This window comes from Microcebus murinus, chromosome 4 (assembly GCF_040939455.1).
Source record: "Microcebus murinus isolate Inina chromosome 4, M.murinus_Inina_mat1.0, whole genome shotgun sequence".
Taxonomy (NCBI): Eukaryota; Metazoa; Chordata; class Mammalia; order Primates; family Cheirogaleidae; genus Microcebus; species Microcebus murinus.
This window is the reverse complement of record NC_134107.1, coordinates 3,242,792-3,268,869: the sequence shown is the minus strand read 5'-3', so window position 1 is coordinate 3,268,869 and position 26,078 is coordinate 3,242,792. Positions and strand designations below refer to the sequence as shown.

General features: G+C 58.6%; 1 protein-coding gene across 2 annotated transcripts; it reads right to left on the bottom strand.

The window, feature by feature from the left end:
• Positions 1–810: 810 nt before the first annotated feature.
• PGPEP1 (pyroglutamyl-peptidase I) lies at positions 811–17,458 on the bottom strand. Of its 2 annotated transcripts, none has more exons than XM_076001539.1 (5): positions 17,349–17,458; positions 15,125–15,177; positions 8,378–8,494; positions 4,088–4,320; positions 811–2,182 (listed from the first exon to the last, which is right to left on the bottom strand). In XM_076001539.1, the coding sequence occupies exons 1-5, from the start codon at positions 17,380–17,382 to the stop codon at positions 1,990–1,992; spliced, it is 630 nt and encodes a 209-aa protein (XP_075857654.1). In that variant the 5' UTR covers positions 17,383–17,458; the 3' UTR covers positions 811–1,989. The 2 variants fall into 2 exon arrangements, with proteins under 2 accessions (XP_075857654.1, XP_075857653.1); XM_076001538.1 differs by lacking the exon at positions 811–2,182 and adding an exon at positions 2,393–2,771.
• Positions 17,459–26,078: the final 8,620 nt, after the last annotated feature.

Below are 26,078 nucleotides of genomic sequence, written 5' to 3'. Positions count from 1 at the left end.
CGGCCGCGTCACGCCCGCGGCAGGGGAGGGCGGCACAACCACGTTGCCTCCAAAAAAAAAAAAAATAGAAGCCCGTTTCCAAAATGTGCCCTGTCCTCAACTGCCTTCCCCGAGTCCTGGCGCCCCGCTCCCCCCTGTCCGCGGTGTCCCCGTCCCCGTGGCTACCCGGGCAGGGACTGACAGGGAAGAACCCCCGCCCGGGGCCCACGCCCGAACTCACTGCTGATTGGATACTTTTTGAACTCCCGCTGATTAGCTATGAAAAGCTTGTTGCTGATTGGCTATGTAGAGCTTGTTGCTAATTAGATGCTTTCTGAATCCCACAGCTGATTGGATAACTCCTCATGCTCATAGTTGATTGGTTGTGAGTAACCCCAAGAAGTGTATAAAATCCGAGGCGAGGCCTGAGGCCCCGGCCGGGTGGCTGACGCCTGTCATTCCAGTACCCTGGGAGGCCGAGGCAAGCGGATTGCTTCAGGTCAGGAGTTTGAGACCAGCCTGAGCAAGAGCGAGACCCCGTCTCTACTATAAATAGAAAGAAATTAATTGGCCAGCTAAAAATATATAGAAAAAAAATGAGCCGGGTGTGGTGGCGCGTGCCTGTAGTCCCAGCTACTCGGGAGGCTGAGGCAGGAGGATCGCTTGAGCCCAGGAGTCGGAGGTTGCTGTGAGCGAGGCTGACGCCACGGCACTCACTCCAGCCTGGGCAACAGAGTGAGACTCTGTCTCAAAAAAACAAAAAACAAAACAAACAAAAAAAAAACACGAAGGGAACAAGGAAGCCTGATCAGAATTTGGCGTCATGCCCCTCTGTGTGCTCAGTTCTTTCCCTGGTTGGTGGGGCTGTTAACCCTTGCTGTGACACTTGCTGGGACAGGACGTCACCCTGTCCCTGCCTGGGGTAGTTCAGCGTTGCAGACAGTGAGATAAAGATTTACTTGGGCGGGCGTCCAGAAACCACCAGCGGGAACCGCCCCCCCTCCCCGGCCGCCTCCCGGCTCCAACATGCCCAGACATGCAGGCCCCGCACACACTCCGCCCGGCCTGCTTCCCCGCAACCGCCCTCAAAGGGACCGAGGACGAGGACCCCGCTCCCAGCAGCGAGACCTTGACCCTGGACGTTGGGTGAGGGAGGGGGCGGGTTGCAGTCCCAAACCGACGCCAAAAGCAGACGGGACCCGCGCGCCCACGGGCGGCCCTGTCTCAGCGGGGACGGCCCACGGCTTGGGCGCCGAAGGGCTGAGCCCTTGGTGCCCACACCCGGCGCGGCGGCCCCACCCCGGTGGCCGGGCCGCGGGCCTGCGCCCCGCACGGAGGCCGCGGCGTCCACTGGAGTCCAGTCTCCGGGCCGGAGGAGGCAGAGGGGGCCTCTCCCCGGGACGCAGGACAGACACTTTTGCTGGTGGCTGACGCCCGCGTTTAACCAAAGGGGATATAAATTACCGTGTACCCAAACTAGCGCTGTTGCTTTCAGAAAGAGAATAAGAAAGAGAGAGAGAGAAAACAGAGTCAAGCCGCACCCCGAGGCGGCCTTTGCGGGGGGCTCCCCGCAGCCCGGGGCGCGGTCCGGAGGCGGAGACTCTCGCCGAGGCCGTCCTGCGCGCGGGGCCTCGCCACCGACGGACTCAGGAAACCAGGCGACAAGGCAGCGTGGATCCCCCGGACGGGACAGAAAATCCCGGGGGTGCAGGGGGGACGGAAAACCAGGCCCCCCAGGCCCGCAACGGCCGGGTCCCCAAAGGCGAGGGGGTCATAGAGAAAAAAACCTTCCGCCGCGTCCTTCCGGTCACCCGGGGGAGCTTTTGCAGAGGAGAAGGAAGAGGAGGTGCGTCCACGGCGACAGTCTCATCCGAATCCGGACGCCCTCCCCCCTTGCCAGGGGACGGGCGGTATCTCGAGGCCGGGCCTGGGAGGGCGCACGCACGCGCCTTGCCTCCCGGGGCGCGCTGGCGGGGCGAGGTCTAGGGGGGTCCAGCGAGGGAGCCGGCCTCAGTGCTGGTGGCAGCAGCCGATGCCGCCTTCCGCCTGCTCCAGGACGTCCAGCATGCCCTCGATGATGGCCCGCAGCGCCCTACCCAGCTGGCCCGCGTCGTAGGGCTTGCCCAGCGGCGGCACGTGCACGAAGGCCGAGCGCCCGCGGCTCTGGTACAGGGAGGTGTAGTAGGTGAAGTCACACAGGTACCTGCGCCGCGTGGGGGGGGGTGGGGGCAGAACACGACAGACAGGTCACCGCGCCCGTCCGCAGACCCAGGGCGCGGCCTCCCCTGCAAAGGCCAGACCTCCGCTCCCGGCCTCCCTCCCTCCGCGGGTCCGCGACAGATCCAGGTGCTGTCCCGCGGCGAAGAGGCCGGTGGGGAAAATTAGCATCGCCCAGACTTTACGGCCTGCCATGTCAGCCTCTTATTTTTATTCTTATTTATTTTTGAAGCAGAGTCCCGCTCTGTTGCCCCGGGGCTAGCGAGTCAGCCTCGCTCACAGCAACCTCCAACTCCTGGGCTCAAGCGATCCTCCTGCCTCAGCCTCCCCGCAAGTAGCTGGGACTACAGGCATGCGCCACCACGCCCTGGCTCATTTTTTCTATATATATTAGTTGGCCAATTAGTTTCTTTCTATTTTTAGTAGAGACAGGGTCTCGCTCTTGCACAGGCTGGTCTCGAACTCCTGACCTCGCCCCGATCCTCCCGCCTGGGCCTCCCAGAGTGCTAGGATGACAGGCGGGGGCGCGGCGCCCGGCCTGTGTCCAGGTTTTAGGGTCTACCGCCGGGCGCCGTCTGTGTGAGAAAACACAAGCAAGGGCGTTGGCTGTCTCGCTGCCACGTCTAGAATCGGAAAGGGAGACGGCGACCCAAGCGTGCCCGGGCGCGGCGGCGCTGGGTAAACCCGGGTTTGCGCGCACCCCGGGGAGCCACGGAGCTGCGGACTGCGGCAGACCGGGAAGGAAGTGAAGAACCCCGTCTACCCACGGGCAAGAGGGGAAGGGACAAGACAGTGAGGGAGAACGGAGCCGCCGCCCAGGCCCCCCCGCCCCCACCCCCGTGAAGCCCGGGGAAGGGAATTCTCGGGAACCGCCCACCCTGGACCCTGACCACACAAAAGCAAAGCGGAAAGAGGCCAGACCCTAAACCCGCCCCCCAAGTGACCCCTACACGCACAGCAAGGTGGGGACGGGCAGGAGGGTGCGTGCCCCGGTTTCCGAGTTATCAGAGAGGTCCCCGGGGGAGAGAGGACAAGGGGCTTCTCCACAGTGAGAGTGTACGAGGACACATCCTAAAATTATCTGTGTGATTGGAAATTCAATTCAAAAAGAGAATTGCGGTGGCTCACGCCTGTCATCCCAGCACTCTGGGAGGCCTAGGCAGGCGGATTGCTGGAGCTCAGGAGTTGGAGACCAGCCTGAGCAAGAGCTCTGAGACCCCATCTCTACTATAAATAGAAAAATTAATCGGCCAACTAAACATACACAGAAAAAAATGAGCCGGGTGTGGTGGCGCATGCCTGTAGTCCCAGCTACTCGGGAGGCTGAGTCAGGAGGATCACTTGAGCCCAGGAGTCTGAGGTTGCTGTGAGCGAGGCTGACGCCACGGCACTCACTCTACCCTGAGCAACAAAGGGAGACTCTGTCTCAAAAAATAAAAAATAACAAAAGAGAGAGAGAGAATTGGCTGGGAAGCGGTTGCTTGAGTCTGTCATCCCAGCACTTTGGGAGGCCGAGGCGGGAGGATCACTTGAGGCCAGGAGTTCGACACCAGCCTGGGCAACATAGAGACCCCATGTAGAGACCCCAGTCTCTACAAAAAAATGCACAAGTGAGCGGGATGTGGTGGCGCATGCCTGTGGTCCCAGCTACTCGGGAGGCTGAGGCAGGAGGATCGCTTTTAGCCCAGGAGTTGGAGGTTGCTGTGAGCGAGGCTGAGGCCACGGCACTCTAGCCTGGGCGACAGAGTGAGACTGTCTCCAAAAAAAAACAAACAGTCCCGGGAACAGGACCGGACGCTCCCGCCGCTTGCACCATCAGCAGGACGCCAGGCTTGGTCAGTAGAGGAGGGAGCCCCACCCCCACCCCGCCCCCTCCCCACCCCGCCCCTACCTGCCGGCGTCCTGCGAGATGGTCACCGACACGTCCAGGCCCAGCGTGGTGACCCTCTTGCACACGGCGTCCATGTCGATGATGGACTCGATGCTCTCGGGCCCGTCCTCTACGCAGCACTGGGAGCCGGGGCAGAAGCGGCAGTTGTCCAGGCCCTTGTAGCCCGTGTTGTGGCCGCACTTCTCCAGCGTGACTGCGGTGGCCATGCCCGACACCCCCACGTGCACCACCAGCTGCAGACAGGCGGGCGGGCGGGACTTAACGCGGCCCCCCAACTCGCCGCCCCAGGCCGGGCGGCCGGTGCCATCCTCACTGCACTCAGCCTGGGGTGACCCTGTCTCTGCCTTCTTGCTGTTGGAGCAGACCCTGCAGTCACTCTCGCAGAAAGGGATAGCCAAGGGAGACACCCACGCACTCAAAGCGTGTGAGGTCGTTCACGGGAGCCCTTCTTTTTTGTTTCTTTGTTTTTTTTTTTTGAGACAGAGTCTCACTCTGTCGCCCAGGCTAGAGTGAGTGCCGTGGTATCAGTCTCGCTCACAGCAACCTCAAACTCCTGGGCTCAAGCGATCCTCCTGCCTCAGCCTCCCAAGTAGCTGGGACTACAGGCATGCGCCACCACGCCCGGCTAATTTTTTATATATATATTTTTAGTTGGTCAATTAATTTATTTCTTTTTCTTTTTTTTTTTTTTTTTGAGACAGAGTCTCACTTTGTTGTCCAGGCTAGAGTGAGTGCCGTGGCGTCAGCCTCGCTCACAGCAACCTCAGACTCCTGGGCTCGAGTGATCCTTCTGCCTCAGCCTCCCGAGTAGCTGGGACTACAGGCATGTGCCACTATGCCCGGCTAATTTTTTTTTTTTTTTTTTTTTTTTTTTTTTTTTTTTTGAGACAGAGTCTCGCTTTGTTGCCCAGGCTAGAGTGAGTGCCGTGGCGTCAGCCTAGCTCACAGCAACCTCAAACTCCTGGGCTCGAGTGATCCTTCTGCCTCAGCCTCCCGGGTAGCTGGGACTACAGGCATGCGCCACCATGCCCGGCTAATTTTTTATATATATATCAGTTGGCCAATTAATTTCTTTCTATTTATAGTAGAGACGGGGTCTCGCTCTTGCTCAGGCTGGTTTTTTTGAACTCCTGACCTTGAGCAATCCGCCCGCCTCGGCCTCCCAAGAGCTAGGATTACAGGCGTGAGCCACAGCGCCCGGCCTAATTTATTTCTATGTTTGGTAGAGACGGGGTCTCGCTCAGGCTGGTTTCGAACTCCTGACCTCGAGCAATCCTCCCGCCTCGGCCTCCCAGAGTGCTGGGATGACAGGCGTGAGCCGCCGCGCCCGGCCGGGAGCCCTTCTTGTTACTGCGATCGCGCGCCATAGAGAACACCAACTGGCCGTTCACGGGGGGTTGGTTCAGTGAATAATAAACCACCGCGCAGCTGTCAAGAAGGCCCAAGGCAGTTCCGCAGGGAGCGATGCTCCAGGCATATTGCCAGATGCAAAAAGCAAGGAATAACCTCCAGTAACCTGGCCTTAAAAGTAGAGATGTGGCCAGGCAGCGGTGGCTCACGCCTGTCATCCCAGCACTCTGGGAGGCCGAGGCGGGAGGATCGCTGGAGGTCAGGAGATCGAAACCAACCTGAGCAAGAGCGAGACCCCGCCTCTACTATAAATAGAAAGAAATTAATTGGCCAACTAATATATATATAGAAAAGATAAGCCGGGCGTGGTGGCGCATGCCTGTAGTACCAGCTACTCGGGAGGCTGAGGCAGGAGGATCACGTGAGCCCAGGAGTCTGAGGTTGCTGTGAGCGGGGCTGACGCCACGGCACTCACTCTAGCCCGGGCAACAGAGCGAGACTGTCTCAAAAAAAAACAAAAGGCCATGGCAGTTCCGCAGGGAGCGATACTCAAGGCATACTGGCAAATGCAAAAGGCAAGGAATAACTTCCAGTAACCTGGCCTTAAAAGTAGAGACGTCAGAGGCCGGGCGCGGCGGCTCACGCTTGTAATCCCAGCACTCTGGGAGGCCGAGGCGGGCGGATTGCTCAAGGTCAGGAGTTCAAAACCAGCCTGAGCAAGAGCGAGACCCCGTCTCTACTAAAAATAGAAAGAAATTAATTGGCTAACTAATACATACAGAAAAAATGAGCCGGGCATGGTGGCGCGTGCCTGTAGTCCCAGCTACTCGGGAGGCTGCGGCAGGAGGATTGCTGGAGCCCAGGAGTCTGAGGTTGCTGTGAGTGACGCTGACGCCACGGCACTCACTCTAGCCTGGGCAACACAGTGAGACTCTGTCTCAGCCTGAGCAAGAGCGAGACCCCGTCTCTGCTAAAAATAGAAACAAATTAATTGGCCAACTAAAACTATATAGAAAAAATGAGCCGGGCATGGTGGCGCATGCCTGTAGTCCCAGCTACTCGGGAGGCTGAGGCAGGAGGATCGCGTGAGCCCAGGAGTCTGAGGCTGCTATGAGCGAGGCTGACGCCACGGCACTCACTCTAGCCCGGGTGACAGAGCGAGACTCTGTCTCAAAAAAAAAAAAAAAAAGGGAACATTTAAAAATCAGGTTGAAGAATGTGCTACCACATGTGGCAGCCACAGGCCACACGGGGCTTGAAAAGCAGCTAATCGAAACCGAGACGTGCAATTTGTGTGAGACACACACCAGACTTTGCGGACTAAGCACACACACCAAATTAAATACCTCATTACTTTTTCATATTGATTGCATGTGGAAAGGATAACATTTTAGATATACTGGGCTACATTTAAAATATTTGAGATGACAATTTTGCCTTTTTTTTTTTTTTTATGTTTTTAATGTGGCTATTGGAATTTTTTTTTTTTTTTTTTGAGAGACGGGGTCTCACCCTGTTGCCCAGGCTGGTCTGCAGTTCTCAAATTGCCAGACTCGAGTGATCCTCCCACGCCAGCCTCCCGGGAGCTGGGGTTACAGGCCTGTGCCGCCACGCCCGCGGAGAACTTTCAATGTTCTGCGAGGCGGGCGTGACAGTGTCTCCCGGGTCGTGCCGCTCGAGAACGGGTCCCCGGGCCGAGCGGCTGCTTCCCTCCGCTGCTGGGGGCCCCGCGCGCCATAGGGGCACTGGTGAATGCAAAAAAAACAAAACAGCCCCCGACCCGCGGTGGGCCGCACGGCGGGCACCCCCCAACAAAAAGGATCTATCCGGGACCTGGAAACTAGGAGTGTCACCCTATTTGGAAAAAGGTAATTAAGTTAAAGTTTGGTGGTTTTTTTGTTTTTCTTTTAAGAGACAGAGTGCCACTCTTGTCGCCCCAGGCTAGAGTGCCGTGGCGTCATCACAACTCACTGCAGCCTCCAACTCCTTGGGCTCAAGCGATCCTCCCGCCTCGGCCTCCCAGAGTGCTAGGATGACAGGCGTGAGCCACCACGCCCGGCCTGTTTTTGTTTTTGTTTTTTTGAGACAGAGTCTCGCTCTGTTCCCCAGGCTAGAGTGAGTGCCCTGGCGTCAGCCTCGCTCACAGCAACCTCAAACTCCTGGGCTCCAGCGATCCTCCTGCCTCAGCCTCCTGAGTAGCTGGGACGACAGGCATGCGCCACCATGCCCGGCTCATTTTTTCTATATATACATTTTTAGTTGGCCAATTAATTTCTTTCTATTTTTTTTTTAGTAGAGATGGGGTCTCGTTCTTGCTCGTTTCAAACTCCTGACCTTGAGCGATCATCTAGCCTCAGGCCTCCCGGAGTGCTGGGGTGACAGGCGTGAGCCCCCCGTGCCCCCCGACCCTTACTCTGACTTCTCATTCCAGGAGCTTTGGAGAGAGCCGGGGCGACCCCCTGCCTGCCGGGGCGGGCATGTGACCCGGGCCTGGCGAATCAGAGCACTCCTTCCTCCCTCCCGCCGCAGAGATTGGTCTGGGCACCAGCGTGTAACCCCAGCTGGCCAATGGGAGCCAGCCACGGAAGGCCACCTGCCACCTGTCTCTGCCAGCGCGAGGGAGGGGACCGCCTGCTGGAAGGCTCTCTGCCCCCAGTGCAAACCGAAGCCGCCCAAACGGAGGCCGGGAGAGAAGGCAGAGAGCGCTGCACGAGCACCTGAATCAAGCCGGACCTGAAGCCCGCCCGCTTTCGTGCCCGAGCCGAGTGCAGCCGCGCTCTGGCGGTCACCCACGACCAAACTGCGTCCTGCCGGGCGCCGAGGTCCAGGGGGGCAGAGCCAGACTACACGAGGTCCCGCGCGTTCGCTTTCCCGCCTCGGCCCCCCCCAAGCTACCCACCCGGCGGAGAGGCACCGCCCCGCCCCGGCCCGGCCGCTCACCTGGGGGCTGTGCTTCTCCCACAGAGCGGGGATGAGCCGCTGCACCGTCCTGTACTCCACCGGGATCTCGTACACGTGCAGGTCCACGCTGTCGCCCAGGCCCAGCTTCTCCAGCTCCTGGGGCGAGGAGAGACGGCGCGTCACCGGGGCCCAGCCAGGCTGCAGGGAGCCTGCAGGGAGCCTGCGTCCCCCCACCCCACCCCCAGGGATAAGAAGACCGGAGCTCGGAGGGAAGCGCGCGGCTCTCCCCACTCAGCCCCCACCCGCTCCTCTCCCCTGCATCGTCTCCCCGGGGGCCAGGGTTTCAGCCCTGCCCGCAGGACGGAGGGCAGGCCTCTTTTATTTTTTTTTGGAGACAGAGTCTCGCTCTGTTGCCCAGGCTAGAGTGAGTGCCGTGGCGTCAGCCTCGCTCACAGCAACCTCAGACTCCTGGGCTCAAGCGATCCTCCTGCCTCAGCCTCCTGAGTAGCTGGGACTACAGGCATGCGCCACCGCGCCCGGCTCATTTTGTCTATATATGTTAGTTGGTCAATTAATCTCTTTCTATTTATAGTAGAGACGGGGTCTCGCTCTTGCTCAGGCTGGTCTCGAACTCCTGACCTCGAGCGATCCGCCTGCCTCGGCCTCCCAGAATGCTAGGATGACAGGTGTCAGCCACCGCACCCGGCTAATTTTTTTGCATATATTTTTAAGTTGTTCAGTTATATATATATATATATATATATATATATATATATATATATATATATAAATATATATTCAATATATATAGAAAAAACTATCCGGGCATGGTGGCGCATGCCTGTAGTCCCAGCTACTCGGGAGGCTGAGGCAGGAGGATTACTGGAGGTCAGGAGTTCAAAACCAGCCTGAGCAAGAGCGAGACCCCGTCTACTATAAATAGAAAGAAATTAACTGGCCAACTAATATATATATAGATAAAATGAGCCGGGCACGGTGGCGCATGCCTGTGGTCCCAGCTACTCGGGAGGCTGAGGCAGGAGGATCGCTTGAGCCCAGGAGTTTGAGGTTGCTGTGAGCGAGGCTGACGCCACGGCACTCATTCTAGCCTGGGCAACAGAGTGACACTCTGTCTCTAAAAAAAAAAAACAACAACAAAAAAAAAAAAAAACAGAGAGAGAGAGATTCAAACTATTTCCAAGTAACTGTTTTCCAGGACAAAAGCCAAGAATATCTGGAGGAAATCCCAAGGAACCCAGCAGTGCAACAAGGTGAGATTCACAGTGTCCGGCATTGAACCAAAACTTGCCGGGCATGCAGACAAGCCGGCAATACCGCCCGTGATGAGGAGAAAAAGCAACGGAAACAAAACCAGAAATGACACAGACGAGGACATGAAGACATGACCCCTCACTGATTCACGGCGGAAGTGACAGAGCACACGTCCACACTCACCCATCTCTAATCTCTTACACACACACCCATCAGAGAAATCAGGTAGCACTTTCTTTGGGTGGGCGTCTCGCTAGGTTGCCCAGGCTGGTCTCGATCTCCTGGGCTCAAGCGATCCTCCTGCCTCAGCCTCCCAAGTAGCTGGGACTACAGGCATGCGCCACCATGCCTGGCTCATTTTCTCTATATATTTTTAGTTGTCCAGCCAATTTCTTTCTATTTATAGTAGAGACGGGGTCTCGCTCTTGCTCAGGCTGGTTTCAAACTCCTGACCTCGAGCGATCCTCCCGCCTGGGCCTCCCAGAGTGCCGGGATGACAGGCATGAGCCACCGCGCCCGGCCAAGACCCCATGTTTTTAAAAAAGAAAAAGGAAAGAATCAAATGACCAAAATAGTAGAGTAATAAAAGAAAAAAATAGATAAAAAAAAACCAACAAAAACATGGGACTTCATCAAAATTAAAACCAGAATGAAGAACTGGAAAAGAAGGAGGCATTTCTGTCCCGACACCCCGGGGGAGGGATGGCCAGGCAGGGCCACCGCGGGCCGCGGGCGCCACCTTCTGGGCAAGGAAGGGACGGGACGGGAGGGACTCATGGCTGCAGAAAACCGGCCATGTGTGATGTTGTGACCTTTGACCCACGTCAATGTTTTACAAGATGAAAAAGGAAAATAAAACGACCCATGGACCCACAGCTACAGGCCGGCCTCATTGCTGTTATTCCCCTAACGGGCACAGGGCAATCGCCTTGAGTCCTATGTGACATGGTGCTTGTTAAATCAGGGGGGGGGGGTGGGAATCTGTATTAAGAAAAGCAGGATGTGCACTCTGGGGAGGCCGAGGCGGGAGGATCGCTCGAGGTCAGGAGTCCGAGACCAGCCTGAGCAAGAGGGAGACCCCGTCTCTACCAAAAATAGAAAGAGCTGGTCCGATGGTAGTGGGTTATCAGAACTTATTAACATCAGTGTCACTAAAGTTGGTATTCAAACCCCCCGACACACACACACTGCTAAATTTGACTGGCTTTAAAAAAAATAATAATAAATAACAAAATAAAAATAAAAATAGAAAGAATTAATCGGCCAACTAAAAATATGGAGAGGCCGGGCGCGGTGGTTCACGCCTGTCATCCTAGCACTCTGGGAGGCCAAGGCGGGCGGATCGCTCGAGGTCAGGAGTTCGAAACCAGCCTGAGCAAAGAGTGAGACCCCCGTCTCCACTAAAAACAGAAAGAAATTAATTGGCCAACTAATATAAACAGAAAAAATTAGCCGGGCATGGTGGTGCACGCCTGTAGTCCCAGCTACTCGGGAGGCTGAGGCAGGAGGATCGCTTGAGCCCAGGAGTCTGAGGTTGCTGTGAGCTAGGCTGATGCCACGGCACTCACTGTAGCCCGGGCAACAGAGCGAGATTCTGTCTCAAAAAAAAAAAAATTAAAAAGAAAAATAAATAAAAGTATATAGAAAAGATTAGCCAGGCGTAGTGGCGCATGCCTGTAGTCCCAGCTACTCGGGAGGCTGAGGCAGGAGGATCGCTTGAGCCCAGGAGTTTGAGGTTGCTGTGAGTGAGGCTAACGCCACAGCACTCACTCTAGCCTGGGCAACAGAGCGAGACTCTGTCTCCAACAAAACAAGACAAAACTTTTTGCCAAGGTGATGGGCAAACTGCAGGGCCACGCGAGTTGCTCTATGTAAATTATTTCTCAGTTGCAAAGAGGGTAACGGGGTGGGGGAGGGGCCGGCAGCCAGAAAGGTCGCCCGGAGCTGGGAGGGCGCGGGTGGCTGGTGACCCGCGTGGATTCCTTCCTGGGAGGACGTTCTGTGCCCGAGCGCCGGACGCTTCTCCTCGGGGAGGGGGCGGCAGGGACCCCCGAGTCCCCGGATTCTGCGGGGAGGGCCGCCCCCCCCCAGCGCACACGGCGAAGGGACCAGGGCTCAGCGCCCAGACGCTGCCGACCGTCCGCCCCGTCCACCTGACCAGACCCCGCGGCGAGCCACCTCTGACCCTTTCCCTTGACCCCACGACAAAGCCCCTCTTTGTTCCCCGTAACATCCCTAGCAGGTCTGTCTAGACTCGGCCGCCGCCGGGCGATTGTCCCCCCGGGACGCCTCCGTGGTCTGCGACCCGGCTCCTCCTGGCCCTGCCTGGGCAAGGGACGCTGCAGACGGCCCCGAGGCCAGGGCCTCCCACCTGAGCCTCCCCGGGAGACAGGGAGACGCAGCGGGCGCCCCGGCCCGCAGCCCGAGACGTGGGGGCGCAGGACTCGCCAAGACCTGGCAGCAAGAGGTGCGGCGGGGAGGGGCAGCCACCCCCCCAGGGGCAGAGGAGAGGGGGGTTCCCTTCTGCGCCCCGACAGCTCCCACCTCCCCGAAGGTGGCCGGAGGGAGACAGCCCGCCCGCCGAACGGGACGCGGGCGCACGGGGCGCGGGACAGGCCCACCCGCAGAGACGGGGACGGGCAGACACGGGGTTAGGGGTGCCGTGGGAGGCGGAGGGGTTCCTTGTACAGACCCAACCCCCGCGCGTGGGAAAGGTCTGTCGCCGCAGGGCACGGCCGCCACCCCGCCACAGACGGAACGCGCGGCTGCACCTGCGACCGTCACCCGCGCCGGTCTCCGCGTCGCGCCAAGAACACCCCAAGGCGCGTATATATGTGTATATATATATATATATATATTTTTTTTTTTTTTTTCTTGCGGGCTGGATCGCACCCGTCCAGAGGCGACACCTTTTGAACAGGTGAAATCTGCTATTCTCGGGCCCGGGCACTCCGCGGGGGGACACTGAGCCGTGGGCGCAAGAGGCCGGACCCCACCCACGGCGGCTCACAGGGCGCCCCGGCTCTGCCGCCTTCTAGAACCGGCGAAACTCACCTAAAGTGGCGGGAAAAGTCAGCGGGGAAGTTTAGGCGGCGGGTGGGGCGGCACCGGGAAGGGGCGGCACCGGGAAGGGGCCTCTGTGAGCGAACCAGGCGGAACCAGGGAATGTTCCAGATCTTGACCCGGACTGAGGGGGAGGGGGTCGCACGGGTGTAATGAATGTCATTGGCACTATACGCGCAGGTGGGCTCCGGTTTGGGGTTTTTTTTCCCCTTAAAAAGGGAAACCAGGCCGGGCGCGGCGGCTCACGCCTGTCATCCCAGCACTCTGGGAGGCCGAGGCGGGCGGATTGCTCAAGGTCAGGAGTTCGAAACCAGCCTGAGCAAGAGTGAGACCCCGTCTCTACTATAAATAGAAAGAAATTAATTGGCCAACTAATATATATAGAAAAAATGAGCCGGGCATGGTGGCGCATGCCTGTAGTCCCAGCTACTCGGGAGGCTGAGGCAGGAGGATCGCTTGAGCCGGAGTGTGAGGTTGCTGTGAGCGAGGCTGACGCCCCGGCACTCACTCTAGCCTGGGCAACAAAGTGAGACTCTGTCTCAAAAAAAAAAAAAAAAAAAAAAAAGGAAACCAGGCCGGGCTCGGTGGCTCATGCCTGTCATCCCGGCACTCTGGGAGGCCGAGGTGGGCAGATTGCTCGAGGTCAGGAGTTCAAAACCAGCCTGAGCAAGAGCCAGACCCCGTCTCTACTATAAATAGAAAGAAATTAATTGGCCAACTAAAATTATATAGAAAAAAATGAGCCGGGCGTGGTGGCGCATGCCTGTGGTCCCAGCTACTCGGGAGGCTGAGGCAGGAGGATCGCTTGAGCCCAGGAGTCTGAGGTTGCTGTGAGCGAGGCTGACGCCACGGCACTCACTCTAGCCCGAGTAACAGAGCCAGACTTTGTCTCAAAAAAAAAGGGAAACCAGTGAGATCGGGGAAGGCCGGCATCCTTCTAGCGGGGGGTGACGCATAAGTTCCTCCTGGCCCGCGGACTCGGGGAAGAGCGCGCAGCGTGGAGACTCGGGTCGGGAGAGGCGCGGGCCGCGCAGAGGGCGAATGCCGCCGGGCGCAGGATGAAAAGCGGCCGTGCTCCACCGACCGGGCCCGAAGCAGCTCGCAGGGATTCCCAAAGATTGTTTAATTGATTTTTCCTCCTATTTAGATGCAGATCACAGCGTCTGGGGCCCGGGAACCAGACACCAGGCTTTGTGTCCACTCAGCCCCGTGAAGGCTCCTGTCTGAAACCCGCACAAAGGCAGACACACAAGTCCTCAGAAACACGCTGTTCCTTTTTGTCTGGGACCCGGGGAGCGGGTGCGCGGCCGGCCGGGGACACGCTCCCATCTGCGCCCGGCCCGCCCCGCGGTGGCCGCTGGCCCAGTGCGCGGAGGAGAAGGGGGAAAACAAAAAACAACAAGGCCAGGGAAGCAGCTCCGGGTCTGGGAGCCGGGATGACAGACAGAGGTGGGGCGATGCGGGCTGGGGGCAGGAGGGCCAGCTGGGGGTGCCACCGCCCGGGTTCAGGTTGGATCTCTGTGCGGATCGGGGCCCTGGAGCGGGAAGCGGGGGACACTTTAAATCAGGCGGCTAATGGGCTACGATTAACACGGGCCGGGCCGCGGTCTCCACCGGCCTGATTTATTCAAGGGGGAAACCTGCCCCTTTCTCTCTGCTCATTGTTCCCAGGTCTGGCCCTGCCAATGCCCCATCTGGCAAAGGGACGGGGAGGGCTCTGCAGACAGACACCCTGCTCCCCGCGCCACCCCAGCACTGGGAAAGGCAGCCCTTCCCGCCCCCGCCGTGCAGACCCTTCCTCCCCCCAGCTGCCTGGAGGTGACTAAGGCGGAGAGGGTCTTGAGGGGTCAAGGCGCTGGCGACCCCGCAAGGTCAAGACACCCCCCGCCGGCTCCTCCCAAACGTGGGAAGCAGCTGCCCGAAACACGCCGGGTTGGAGAACCCTCGGGCTTGGCCGCTCGGGACCCAACGCCAGTCACGGTTCGCCTCCGAGCAAACAGCAAAGATGCTCCACGCAAAGGGGAGAGGTGCCGCAGCCGGAGGACTCCCGGGCTGAGGCGGGCAGCCTCCCGCCTAAGCAAGCGGGGCCCGGAAACGCACCTGTCTGTGCCCACTCCCGGGCCCTCCCAGTCCCCAGAGCTGTGGCCGCTAGCCGGGCCGGGCACCGCGGAAGCAATGCCACTCCTGTTTCTCGGCGTCGCCGCGGAGAACCCCCTCCACCGCTCCTCCAGGCCTCAGTTCCCTCATCTGTAAAGTGGGCGCGAGAATGATCACGCCTACCCCGCGGGGGGCGGGGGGTTGTGGGGAGCGTTGGGCGCCCAAGAGCACGTGAGCCAGAAGACAGGTGTATCCGACGTAAACGCTTGGCAGGAGGAGACCTTCTGGGGGGCCATAATTTTCTGGGGGGAGCCCAGCGCCGAGCCTGACTGGTGCCCTCCAGATGTGCATTACCTGAACCGCGATCCAGCTGGCGTTCACGGTGTGCTCCCCGAAAGGGCCGAACCCTGGAAGAGAGGAACGGAGAAGGCAGCGTGTGATCGCAGAGGGGCGCTCGCCACCCGGCCCGCCCCAAGCTGGGCCGCTGACCCCACACCCCACCCCACCCCACCCCAGGAGCAGCGGGAAAATTCCTGCAGCAGCTGCCACCTGCAAGAGTGCTGGGGGGCTGGCCCGGAGTTCTGGGGGGGCCTGACTCTCATGCCTCGTCAGGAGGAAGCGGGCTCTTTCGCCCCAGACAAGCCTGGCCTGTTCCTTTCTCAGCTGTCCCCACGACTCTGTGCCCCAATCTTGTAGTTATTTTATGACCGTCTTTCTGGGGGGGGGGACGTCTCCCCCAACTCTGCAGGGGGAAGATGCTCCGTGAACCCCCCCCCAAGGAGGAGCGGCCCTGGTCGGACACACGCGCACGGGGCTTTCTGAAGCCGGCGCCCACTAGCCCCAACTCCAGGCCCCCTTTCCAAACCAAGGTCGTCGGCGGGGAACACGGCTGGGAACACACGCTCAGCGGCCTGCCTGGCGGCTCGCGACACCCTCTTTGCAGGCAAGGGTGTTTCCCAGGCCCAGTTTACGGGAGCCAGGGACTGACGCCCAGAGAGGTAAAGCCAGCTGCCCAAGGTCCCCCAGCAACCCGGTGGGAGGGCTGGGATTCAAACCCACACCTGCAGAGTCCAGGGCCTGGGCCTCCTCTTGTAATCCCCGAGTCCTCGCACTGTCTAAAAAGTCGCCGAGGCCGGGCGCGGCGGCTCACGCCTGTCATCCCGGCACTCTGGGAGGCCGAGGCGGGAGGATCACTCGAGGTCAGGGGTTCGAAACCAGCCTGAGCAAGAGCCAGACCCCGTCTCTACTATAAATAGAAAGAAATTAATTGGCCAACTAATATATATAGAAAATGAGCCGGGCGTGGTGGCGCATGCCTGTAGTCCCAGCTACTCGGGAGGCTGAGGCAGGAGGATCGCTTGAGCCCAGGAGTCTGAGGTTGCTGTGAGCGAGGCTGACGCCACGGCACTCACTCTAGTCCGGGTGACAAAGCGAGACTCTGTCTCAAAAAAAAAAAAAAAAAATTCGCGGAGCTGGGCCAAGGATCTCCTGTGAGGTCAGCGCCAGGCCGGGAGGGAGGCTGTGTCCCCACAAAGCAGGTGGCCGCCGCAGCCCAGGGGGGCAGCCTCCCCGCCCGCTCCTGCCCCACGGCTGAAGTTTGAGTCCCAGCTCAGCCACTTACAAACCAGGCGACCTCCATGAGGTGGCCTCGGTTTCCCTTTCTGCAAAATGGAGCCCGCGCAAATGTCCCCAGCTGATAAGGAGATGGAGGAAGGCTCTATGAGCACCACTCCCTCCCATGACACGCACCTGCTGGGCAGGTGAGCCGCCTCTTCCGCCCGCCCAGGTACTCCAGGGCCAGCCCCGGCTTCCCGTCCGCGGTCGCAAAACACCTGTTTGAACCCTGGCTGCATTTCCCACTCTGACCCCGGCAGGACTGCAGGTCGAAATGACCCCCCCACTCTGAGGCCCCAGCGGAAGTTGACACGCCACGTGGGCCCTAGGCGGAGCCTGGGGAGGAGGAACAGTTGGTTTGGGGGCAGACGGTGACAGCGGGGCCCGGGCCCACCACCGAGCAACCGAGGCACAAAAGCTTTCGGGCGGAGACAGTCCCAGGGGCACCCGGGGAGCGGACGCGCGCCAGGGGTCCCCGGGCCCCACCTGTCTCTGCACCTGGGGAGCAGCCCCCCGTTACCGCAGGGCGCGGGGAGCAGTGGCGGGGGTGGTCATTTGTCACCGGACGCTTCCTGCCCGCACTTCGGCCTTTGTCCCCTGGGGCGGGACGGGGGGGGGGGACAGGCCCGACCCGAGTGGGGCAGGGAGGCGGGGTCCGGCGCAGCCCCTGGCCAGACCGAGCAGGTGGGCGCCCGAAGGGTCGCTGCGCCCACTCAGGGAAGGAAGGGCGCCAGAGGGGCCTGGTCCACGCGGGGCACTCGCTCGGGCCCCCAGCCCCCTGCCCGCCCCGCCCCGACCCCGAGACCAGAGAGGCGCTGCCTCCTCCACTTTCCGGGCGGCCGGGACCGGGCGGGGCTCCCGCCGCGATGACATCTCCCAGACCTGGGGCCACTTCTAGCACCTGCTCCGCCCAGGGCGCCGCCCGCCCCGCCCCAGCCCCGGCCGCCCCGCCGCGCCCGCGTACCCGTCACCACCACCGCCTTCCTCGGCTGCTCCATGGCGGGCTCGGGCTGCGCCGCGGGCCCGCTCCGGGTCGGACTGGCGCGTCAACCGCCCCGCCAGCCGCCGGCCGCACCGCCCCGCCCCGGCCCCGCCCCCGCCCCCGGCCCGCCCCGGCCCCGCCCCCGGCCGGGCCGGCCGCTCGGCGTGCGCGCCCCCGGGCCCGAGGCGTAGCAAGCGCGCCCCCGCGTCGCCCCGCCCCGCCCCTCCCGGACAGGAGTCCCGGGCTCCCCGCCCCAGCCCCGCACCCTGAGTCCTGCACCCCGCACCCTGCCCCCGAGCCCCCGAGCCCCGCACCCTGAGCCCTGCACCCCGCACCCTGCCCCGAGCCCCAGAGCGCCCGCACCCCGCGGCCCGCACCCCGGAGCGCTCACACCCCGCGCCCTGCGCCCCGCACCCCGCGCCCCCGCGCCAGCCTGACCCCACACCTGCAAGACGGGGGTACTTCCTCCCCGAAGGACAGCGGCCCCCCTTTGGGTAACTCTGGGCCGGTTTCACAGAAGACAGTTTTTCCATGGGGGGTGGTTTCAGGATCATCCAAGCGCATCACGCTTACGGTGCGGTGACACCTCTCTGCTAGGGACACCTCCCTGCTAGGGACACCTCTCTGCTAGAGACACCTCCCTGCTAGGGACACCTCCCTGCTAGGGACACCTCCCTGCTAGGGACACCTCCCTGCTAGGGACACCTCTCTGCTAGGGACACCTCCCTGCTAGGGACAGCTCTCTGCTAGGGACACCTCCCTGCTAGGGACACCTCCCTGCTAGGGACACCTCCCTGCTAGGGACACCTGTCTGCTAGGGACACCTCCCTGCTAGGGACACCTCCCTGCTAGGGACACCTCTCTGCTAGGGACACCTCCCTGCTAGGGACAGCTCCCTGCTAGGGACACCTCCCTGTAGGGACAGCTCCCTGCTAGGGAGCTTCTTCGGTGACTTGAGCGCTGGGGAACGGCTGTAAATGCAGATGAAGTTCGCTCCCGCCCCGGCTGCTGTGGGCGCGGGGTTCCCAACAGGCCCCAGACCCGCAGTGACTGCGGCCGCGGGGACGTGGCCGGGTACGTGCCCGAGCCAGGCGCTGGGGGCCTTGGGGAACGAGTGGGTCCGTTATTCCACAAGTATTCCTAAATTGCTCATTCACCCAGTTGCATATATGTATTTTTTGAGACAGGGTCTCACTATGTTGCCCAGGCTGGAGTGCAGTGGCACAATCACTGCTCACTGCAGCCTCAAACTCCTGGACTCAAACAATCCTCCTGCCTCAGCCTCCTCAGTAGCTGGGACTACGGGCATGCGCTGCCGTGCCCGGCTAATTTGTTGTAGAGACAGGGTCTTGGTATGCTGCCCAGGCTGCTCAGAAACTCCTGGCCTCAAGCAATTCTTCAGCCTCAGCCTCCCAAAGTGCTGGGATTCCAGGCCAGAGCCCCCAGGCTGTCCAGTTCACCCCATTTTCCAGGCAAGGAAACTGAGGCACAGATCAAAAGGCCATTGTCTGAGGTCACTCGACTAGAGCCTCCATGGGTCACAGAAGCAGCATTAAGGCCAGGAGGCTTCAGGGAGGGACAGAATAAAAACAGGAAAAACACTCCGGGCACAGTGTGGCTCAGGCCTGTAATCCCAGCACTCTGGGAGGCTGAGATAGGAGGATCTCTTGAGGTCAGGAGGTCAAGACCAGCCTGAGCAAGAGCAAGATCCCGTCTCTACTAAAAATAGAAAGAATTAGTTGGGTGTAGTGGCGCACGCCTGTAGTCCCAGCTACTCAGGAGGCTGAGGCAGGAGGATCGCTTGAGCCCAGGAGTTTAAGATTGCTGTGAGCCATGACACTCTAGCCCAGGTGACAGAGAGAGACTCTATCTCAAAAAACAAACAGGCCGGGTGCAGAGGCTCACACCTGTGATCCTAACACTCTGGGAGGCCGAGGCGGGAGGATCGCTCGAGGTCAGGAGTTCAAAACCAGCCTGAGCAAGATCGAGACCCCGTCTCTACTATAAATAGAAAGAAATTAATTGGCCAACTAATATATAGAGAAAAAAATGAGCCGGGCACGGTGGCGCATGCCTGTAGTCCCAGCTACTCGGGAGGCTGAGGCAGGAGGATCGCTTGAGCCCAGGAGTCTGAGGCTGCTGTGAGCGAGGCTGACGCCACGGCACTCACTCTAGCCTGGGCAACAGAGCGAGACTCTGTCTCAAAAAAAACCACAAAACTTTGGGGACCCCTGCTCTACAGTGACTGCTTTTCCGGTTGGTTCACCCATTTTCCTCTGACAGAGAGATTGGAACTCCCAGAGCCGGGAGCATTCCTCTGCCAGCTCCACGTCCCAGTGCCCGGCACGGCCCCTGGCACACCCCGGGTCCCCTGCCAACGGTCACCAGAGGCCAGAATGCCTCCCAAGGCGGCCAGGAAAAAAATAAATAAATAAACAGCTGAGTTTCTGTGCATGTCCTCAGAGACCAGGCTGGACCTTGGCCTGGGGCGGCCACACGGCGTCCCCAGTTGCTCCTCTGTCAGGGCCCCGCGGGCCCTGGCCACCCCGCCCCCACGCCCGGGCTGGGCTCTCCGCACCGCCCAAGTCCTGTGTGCCAGGGCGGCCCGGGGCACTCGCTCCGTGGCCGTTTCGGTCGTTGGCAGCCCCGGGTAGGGTTTAGAGGGTCGGAGAGCCGGCCCGGGCGGGCGGCGGGAGCAGGACCCGGCCCAGCGGTCGGATGCCCCCAAAGTCGGGTTCTACCTACGACCCCAACGTGTGGCCCGGGCCGGGCGCACAGCGCGCCGATCGCTAGCAGCTGGGGCCCTGGAGACAGCGAGCCACGATGCCAACGTCCCCTATTGTGCCGGCAGAAACGGGGTGGGGGGGCGGGGAGGTGGACAAAAACACCCAGAGTCGGCAGTGACGGGGAGAAACTGAGTCACCCACGGCTGCCCCCGAGGGACTGGCAGCCCTGACCACGCGCCCACCCTGTCCTAAATACTTGGCTGGCGTGCTCCTTTTTAACCTCACAAAACTTGGAAAGAGGGACTCTTTATTTATTTATTTATATTTTTCAGACACGGACTGTCTACGTGGCCCAGGCTGGTCTCGAACTCCTGGGCTCCAGCGATCCTCCTGCCTCAGCCTCCCCAGTACCTGGCCCAGCGTGGAGGGACTATATATTTTTTTTTCTGAGACAGAGTCTCACTGTGTTGCCCAGGCTAGAGTGAGTGCCGTGGCGTCAGCCTCGCTCACAGCAACCTCAAACTCCTGGGCTCAAGCGATCCTCCTGCCTCAGCCTCCCGAGCAGCTGGGACTACAGGCATGCGCCACCACGCCCGGCTCATTTTTTCTATATATTTTTAGTTGGCCAATTTTTCTTTTCTTTTCTTTTCTTTTCTTTTCTTTTCTTTTCTTTTCTTTTCTTTTCTTTTCTTTCTTTTCTTTTCTTTTCTTTTCTTTTCTTTTTTCTTTCCTTCCTTCCTTCCTTCCTTCCTTTCTTTCCTTTTCTTTTCTTTCTTTTCTTTCTTTTCTTTCCTTTTTTTCCCCAGGCCTATGTAATCCACATCCATCTTTCTATTTTTAGTAGAGACGGGGGTCTCACTCTTGCCCAGGCTGGTCTCGAACTCCTGACCTTGAGCGATCCTCCTGCCTCGGCCTCCCAGAGTGCTGGGGTGACAGGCATGAGCCGCTGCGCCCGGCCACCCTTACTTTTGAAGGTGAATAATGTCCCCTTGTGTGGACGGACCACGCTTTGTCTGCCCAGGCAGCCGTTGACGGACACTTGGGTGGCTTCTCCCTTTCGGCCACGGTGAGAAGTGCTGCGGTAACGGGGACAGCAGGTGGCTCTCCACAACTCTGCTTTCTATGCTTTTCACACTGGAGTTTTGCAACCTTTTATTTTGAAATAGTTGAAGACTGACACAAGGTTGCGACATTAGTGCAGCCCTTTCATGAACCCTCCACTCGGCTTCGCCCAGTGAAACTGTGTCTCTCACTAAACCACTTGGAACCCAGGAAATTGACTTTGGAACAATGTAATGAACTTGGGTGGCACAACCTCTTTCCCAGAGTTATTTTTAAAAAGTTTCATTTGTGGGCAGGGTGCGGTGGCCCACGCCTGTAATCCCAGCACTCTGAGAGGCCCAGGTGGGAGGATTGCTCAAGGCCAGGAGTTCGAAACCAGCCTGAGCAAGAGTGAGACCCCCCAGTCTCTACTAAAAATAGAAAGAAACTAATTGACTAATTAAAATATATATATACAAAAAATGAGCGGGGCATGGTGGTGCATGCCTGTAGTCCCAGCTACTTGGGAGGCTGAGGCAGGAGGATCGCTTGAGCCTAAGAGATTGAAGTTGCTGTGAGCGAGGCTGAAGCCATGGCACTCACTCTAGCCTGGGCAACAAAGAGAGACTCTGTCTCAAAAATAAAATAAAATAAAATAAAAAGATGCTATGCTAGAGATGCATTGCAGAAAATAATTTTGAGTGGGATGGGGGAGAGGGGAGGGAGGAGGGAAGGGGGACAGGTGTGCTCCTGCAGGCTGAGGGCTTAAAGCTGCCAGGTCCTGTGTGTTCCTCTTTATGGTCACTCCTGGCTTGACTCTTTTTTTTTTTTTCCAGACAGAGTCTCACTCTTGTGGCCCGGGGTAGAGTGAGTGCCGTGGCGTCAGCCTCGCTCACAGTAACCTCAGACTCCTGGGCTCAAGCGATCCTCCTGCCTCAGCCTCCCCAGTAGCTGGGACTACAGGCATGCGCCACCACGCCCGGCTCATTTTTTCTACATATATTAGTTAGCCAATTAATTTCTTTCTATTTTTAGTAGAGACGGGGGTCTCGCTCTTGCTCAGGCTGGTTTCGAACTCCTGACCTCGAGCAATCCGCCTGCCTCGGCCTCCCAGAGTGCTGGGATCACAGGCGTGAGCCACTGGGCCCGGGGCCCCATGATTAGGTTTTGATGCGGGCAGTTAGGGAAGCGTTCACGGAGCGGGTATACATTAGTGCAGGTTCTTCCAATTGCTGGGGACACGGTCCAAATTCCAAGTGGATTAATCAAGAACCACTTCCTGGGCTCATCTAAGTGGACAGTCACAGCTAGGACTTCAGGTATAGCGGGATCCAGGGGCTCAAACCATGAATGCCTTTCCGCCCAGTCGCCCCAGCCTCTTGTTTATGTCGGGTTCTCTCTGCAGAAAGCTTCTTCCAGATCCCAATTGCGCTGGGCTTTCACTAACTCACTTTCACCCCCCAGGAAAGGTCTCTTTTCCCCCTCAGCCCTCAGCAGCCTTCCCTGCGGAGAATCGGATTGGCTCCGGCAGGCCCTTTAACCAATCACCGTGGCCAGGGGCACGGAGACCGCTGATTGGCCACGCTCACTGTTGCAAGGACAAACAAAAACCTGCAGTGACCGCAGTCTGCCACGTGGGGTCACCCAAGCAGAGGTTTCAGTGACGATTAGAGTTTGCCAATTGGGCAAAAGAAAAAAAAAAAGAATTTGCACATAGAAAAGTCTGGAAAAGTCAGAAAGGGGTACCCCAGCGCGCGACTTTCTTCTTATTTTCATTGCCATGTTGGTGCTGGGACACCTCTTTTTTTTTTTTTTTTTTTTTTTTTTGTTTTGAGACGGAGACTCATTCTGTTGCCCAGGCTAGAGTGAGTGCCGTGGCGTCAGCCTCGCTCACAGCAACCTCAGTCTCCTGGGCTCAAGCGATCCTCCTGCCTCAGCCTCCCGAGTAGCTGGGACCACAGGCATGCGCCACCACGCCCGGCTAATTTTTTCTATATATTTTTAGTTGTCCAGCTAATTTCTTTCTATTTGTAGTAGAGACGGGGTCTTGCTCTTGCTCAGGCTGGTCTCATATCCCTGACCTTGAGCGATCCATACACCTCGGCCTCCCAGAGTGCTGGGATGACAGGCGTGAGCCACCGCGCCCGGCCTGGGACGCCTCTTATACCGAGTTTCTTTTGTTTGTTTCAAGCACCCTTTGCCCTTGGCCAAACAAGGCCTGGCCGGCACTGGCATCCCTCTAACCTGGCCGGCACATTGCCGTTGGCGTCCCGCCAGCGTCCTGCACGCCTCTCAGGCCTCCCTGGCGTGTCTGGGCCACCCGGTGGGGCTCGGATTCAGCAGGGCTCGTGGCGAGCCTGTGGTGCTGGAGTCCACTCTGGGGAGTTCCCCGCTGCCTGGGCAGTGCCTCCTCACGGGAAGGGGGCAGCGGGGACGTCCTGTCCCATGCCGCCTGGATCCGCAGTCCCCGGGGCCAGGGCAAACTGGCTTCCCAGGGCATGGCTGGATTCCCTTTTTTTTTTTTGAGACAGAGTCTCGCTTTGTTGCCCAGGCTAGAGTGAGTGCCGTGGCGTCAGCCTCGCTCACAGCAACCTCAAACTCCTGGGCTCGAGCGATCCTTCTGCCTCAGCCTCCCAGGTAGCTGGGACTACAGGCATGCGCCACCATGCCCGGCTAATTTTTTATATATATATCAGTTGGCCAATTAATTTCTTTCTATTTATAGTAGAGAGGGGGTCTCGCTCTTGCTCAGGCTGGTTTTGAACTCCTGACCTTGAGCAATCCGCCCGCCTCGGCCTCCCAAGAGCTAGGATTACAGGCGTGAGCCACCGCGCCCGGCCTGGATTCCCTTTTGCTCCTTTATTTCCTTCTGGGTGTTGCTTTCATTCTGCAAACCTCAGGGAGGGCCACCGTTGGTCCAGGGCTACTGGGCGCTCTGCACTCCACCCGCGTTTGCCATTTGATCGGTCTGCACGGTCACCCTGGCTGGCGGAGACGGGGAACGTGCCCGAGCCCTTCGGCTCTTTCATAGCAGAACTGGGCACTCGGACCCCTCTCGCCTCGCCAGGTCCTGGGGGGAAGACCTTCGTGCCCCAGACGCTCTGGTGGGAGGCAGCCGGGCCTGTGGGTCCGTCCCCGGTCTCTTCCACTCGGGTCTCTGAGGTCTGGTATGGGAGATTCTTTAATTAGATTCTGAAATTGAGTGTCAAGGATTTCCAAATTGGGCTCCTAGAAGCATAGGAGTTCTTTCAGCTGGAAATTCCCCACCCTGGACTTGGCGTGAAAAGGCTCTCGGTCCAGTGCCGAGGCTCAGGAGGCTGCCAGAGGGGCAGCCACTGGACAAGGACCTCTATTTAGAGGCCTGGAGGTCAAGGCATGCCAGAGGACAGAACCCTCGATTGGCACCCAGCTGAGCCTCTCCTAGGAATTCAGGCTGCCGTCATGCTCAGAAGCGTGTGAAAATACACGCTCGGTCATGCTGGAACTATTCAAACAAATGTCTACGTTTAAAGGCATTATAGCTGACGCTTGATGTCGTGGGTTCAGTAGCATCCTCTAAAGAGATATGTCCAGGCCGGGCGCGGAGGCTCACGCCTGTCATCCCAGCACTCTGGGAGGATGAGGCAGGGGGATCGCTCGAGGTCAGGAGTTCAAGACCAGCCTGAGCAAGAGTGAGACCCCGTCTCTACTATAAATAGAAAGAAATTAATTGGCCAACTAATATATATGTAAAAAATTAGCCGGGCATGGTGGCGCATGCCTGTAGTCCCAGCTACTCGGGAGGCTGAGGCAGGAGAATCGCTTGAGCCCAGGAGATTGAGGTTGCTGTGAGCGAGGCTGATGCCATGGCACTCTAGCCTGGGAAACAGTGAGACTCTGTCTCAAAAATAAAAAAAGAAAAAAAAAGAAAAAAGATGTGTCCAAATCCTAACCTCCTGGTGCCTGTGAATGTAACCTTAATTGAAATAGGGTCATTGCAGATGTAATTAAGGATTTGGAGATGACATACCCTGGATTTAAGGTGGGCCTACTAAGAGAAGGAAGCGTCCTTATAAGAAAAAGGAAAGGAAGATTTAAGACACAGAGACACACAAGAGATGGGCCACGTGAAGACAGAGGCAGAATTGGGCTGATGGCTCTACAAGCCAAGGACTGCCAGCAGCCGCCAAAAGCCAGAAGACAGGCACATACTGAATGAACATACTGTCCCTGACGGCCTCCAGAGGGAGCCGATCCTGCGGGTTCAAGATTCTGGTCTCCCCAACTGTGAGAAAGTCAAGCTCTGTTGTTTACCACAAGCTGGTAAACCACCCAGCTTGTCGGAATTTGTTGCAGAAGCCTTAGGAAACGAATACATTTGCCTATTTATTTATTTTTTGAGACAGTGAGTCTCACTCTTGTTGCCCCTGCTAGAGTGCTGTGACATCAGCCTCGCTCACGGCAACCTCAAAACTCCTGGGCTCAAGCGATCCTCCTGCCTCAGCCTCCCGAGTAGCTGGGACCACAGGCATGCGCCACCACGCCCGGCTAGTTTTTTCTATATATTTTTAGTTGTCCAATTAATTTCTTTCCATTTTTAGTAGAGACGGGGTCTCGCTCTTGCGCAGGCTGGTCTCGAACTCCTGAGCTTGAGCAATCCTCCCGCCTCGGCCTCCCAGAGTGCTGGGATGACAGCCTACGTACGTTTGCCTATTTATTTTGTTTACTGTCTGTCTTTCTGAGCCCCAGGAGGGCTGGAGTTTTGTGTTTTGTTCTTTTCTGTGAACAGGAGGAGGCACAGAGTAGGTGCACAGTACAGATCAGTCGCATGCCCATGTCTTACGTCCTCGTTATGTGCCAGGCGCTGGTTTGAGTGCTTTCACACAGTTTAAGTCATTTCAACCTCAAAGCGACCTTTTAGGGTAGACTCTGCCTATGTTGACCCCGTTTTGCAGGGGGCAAACTG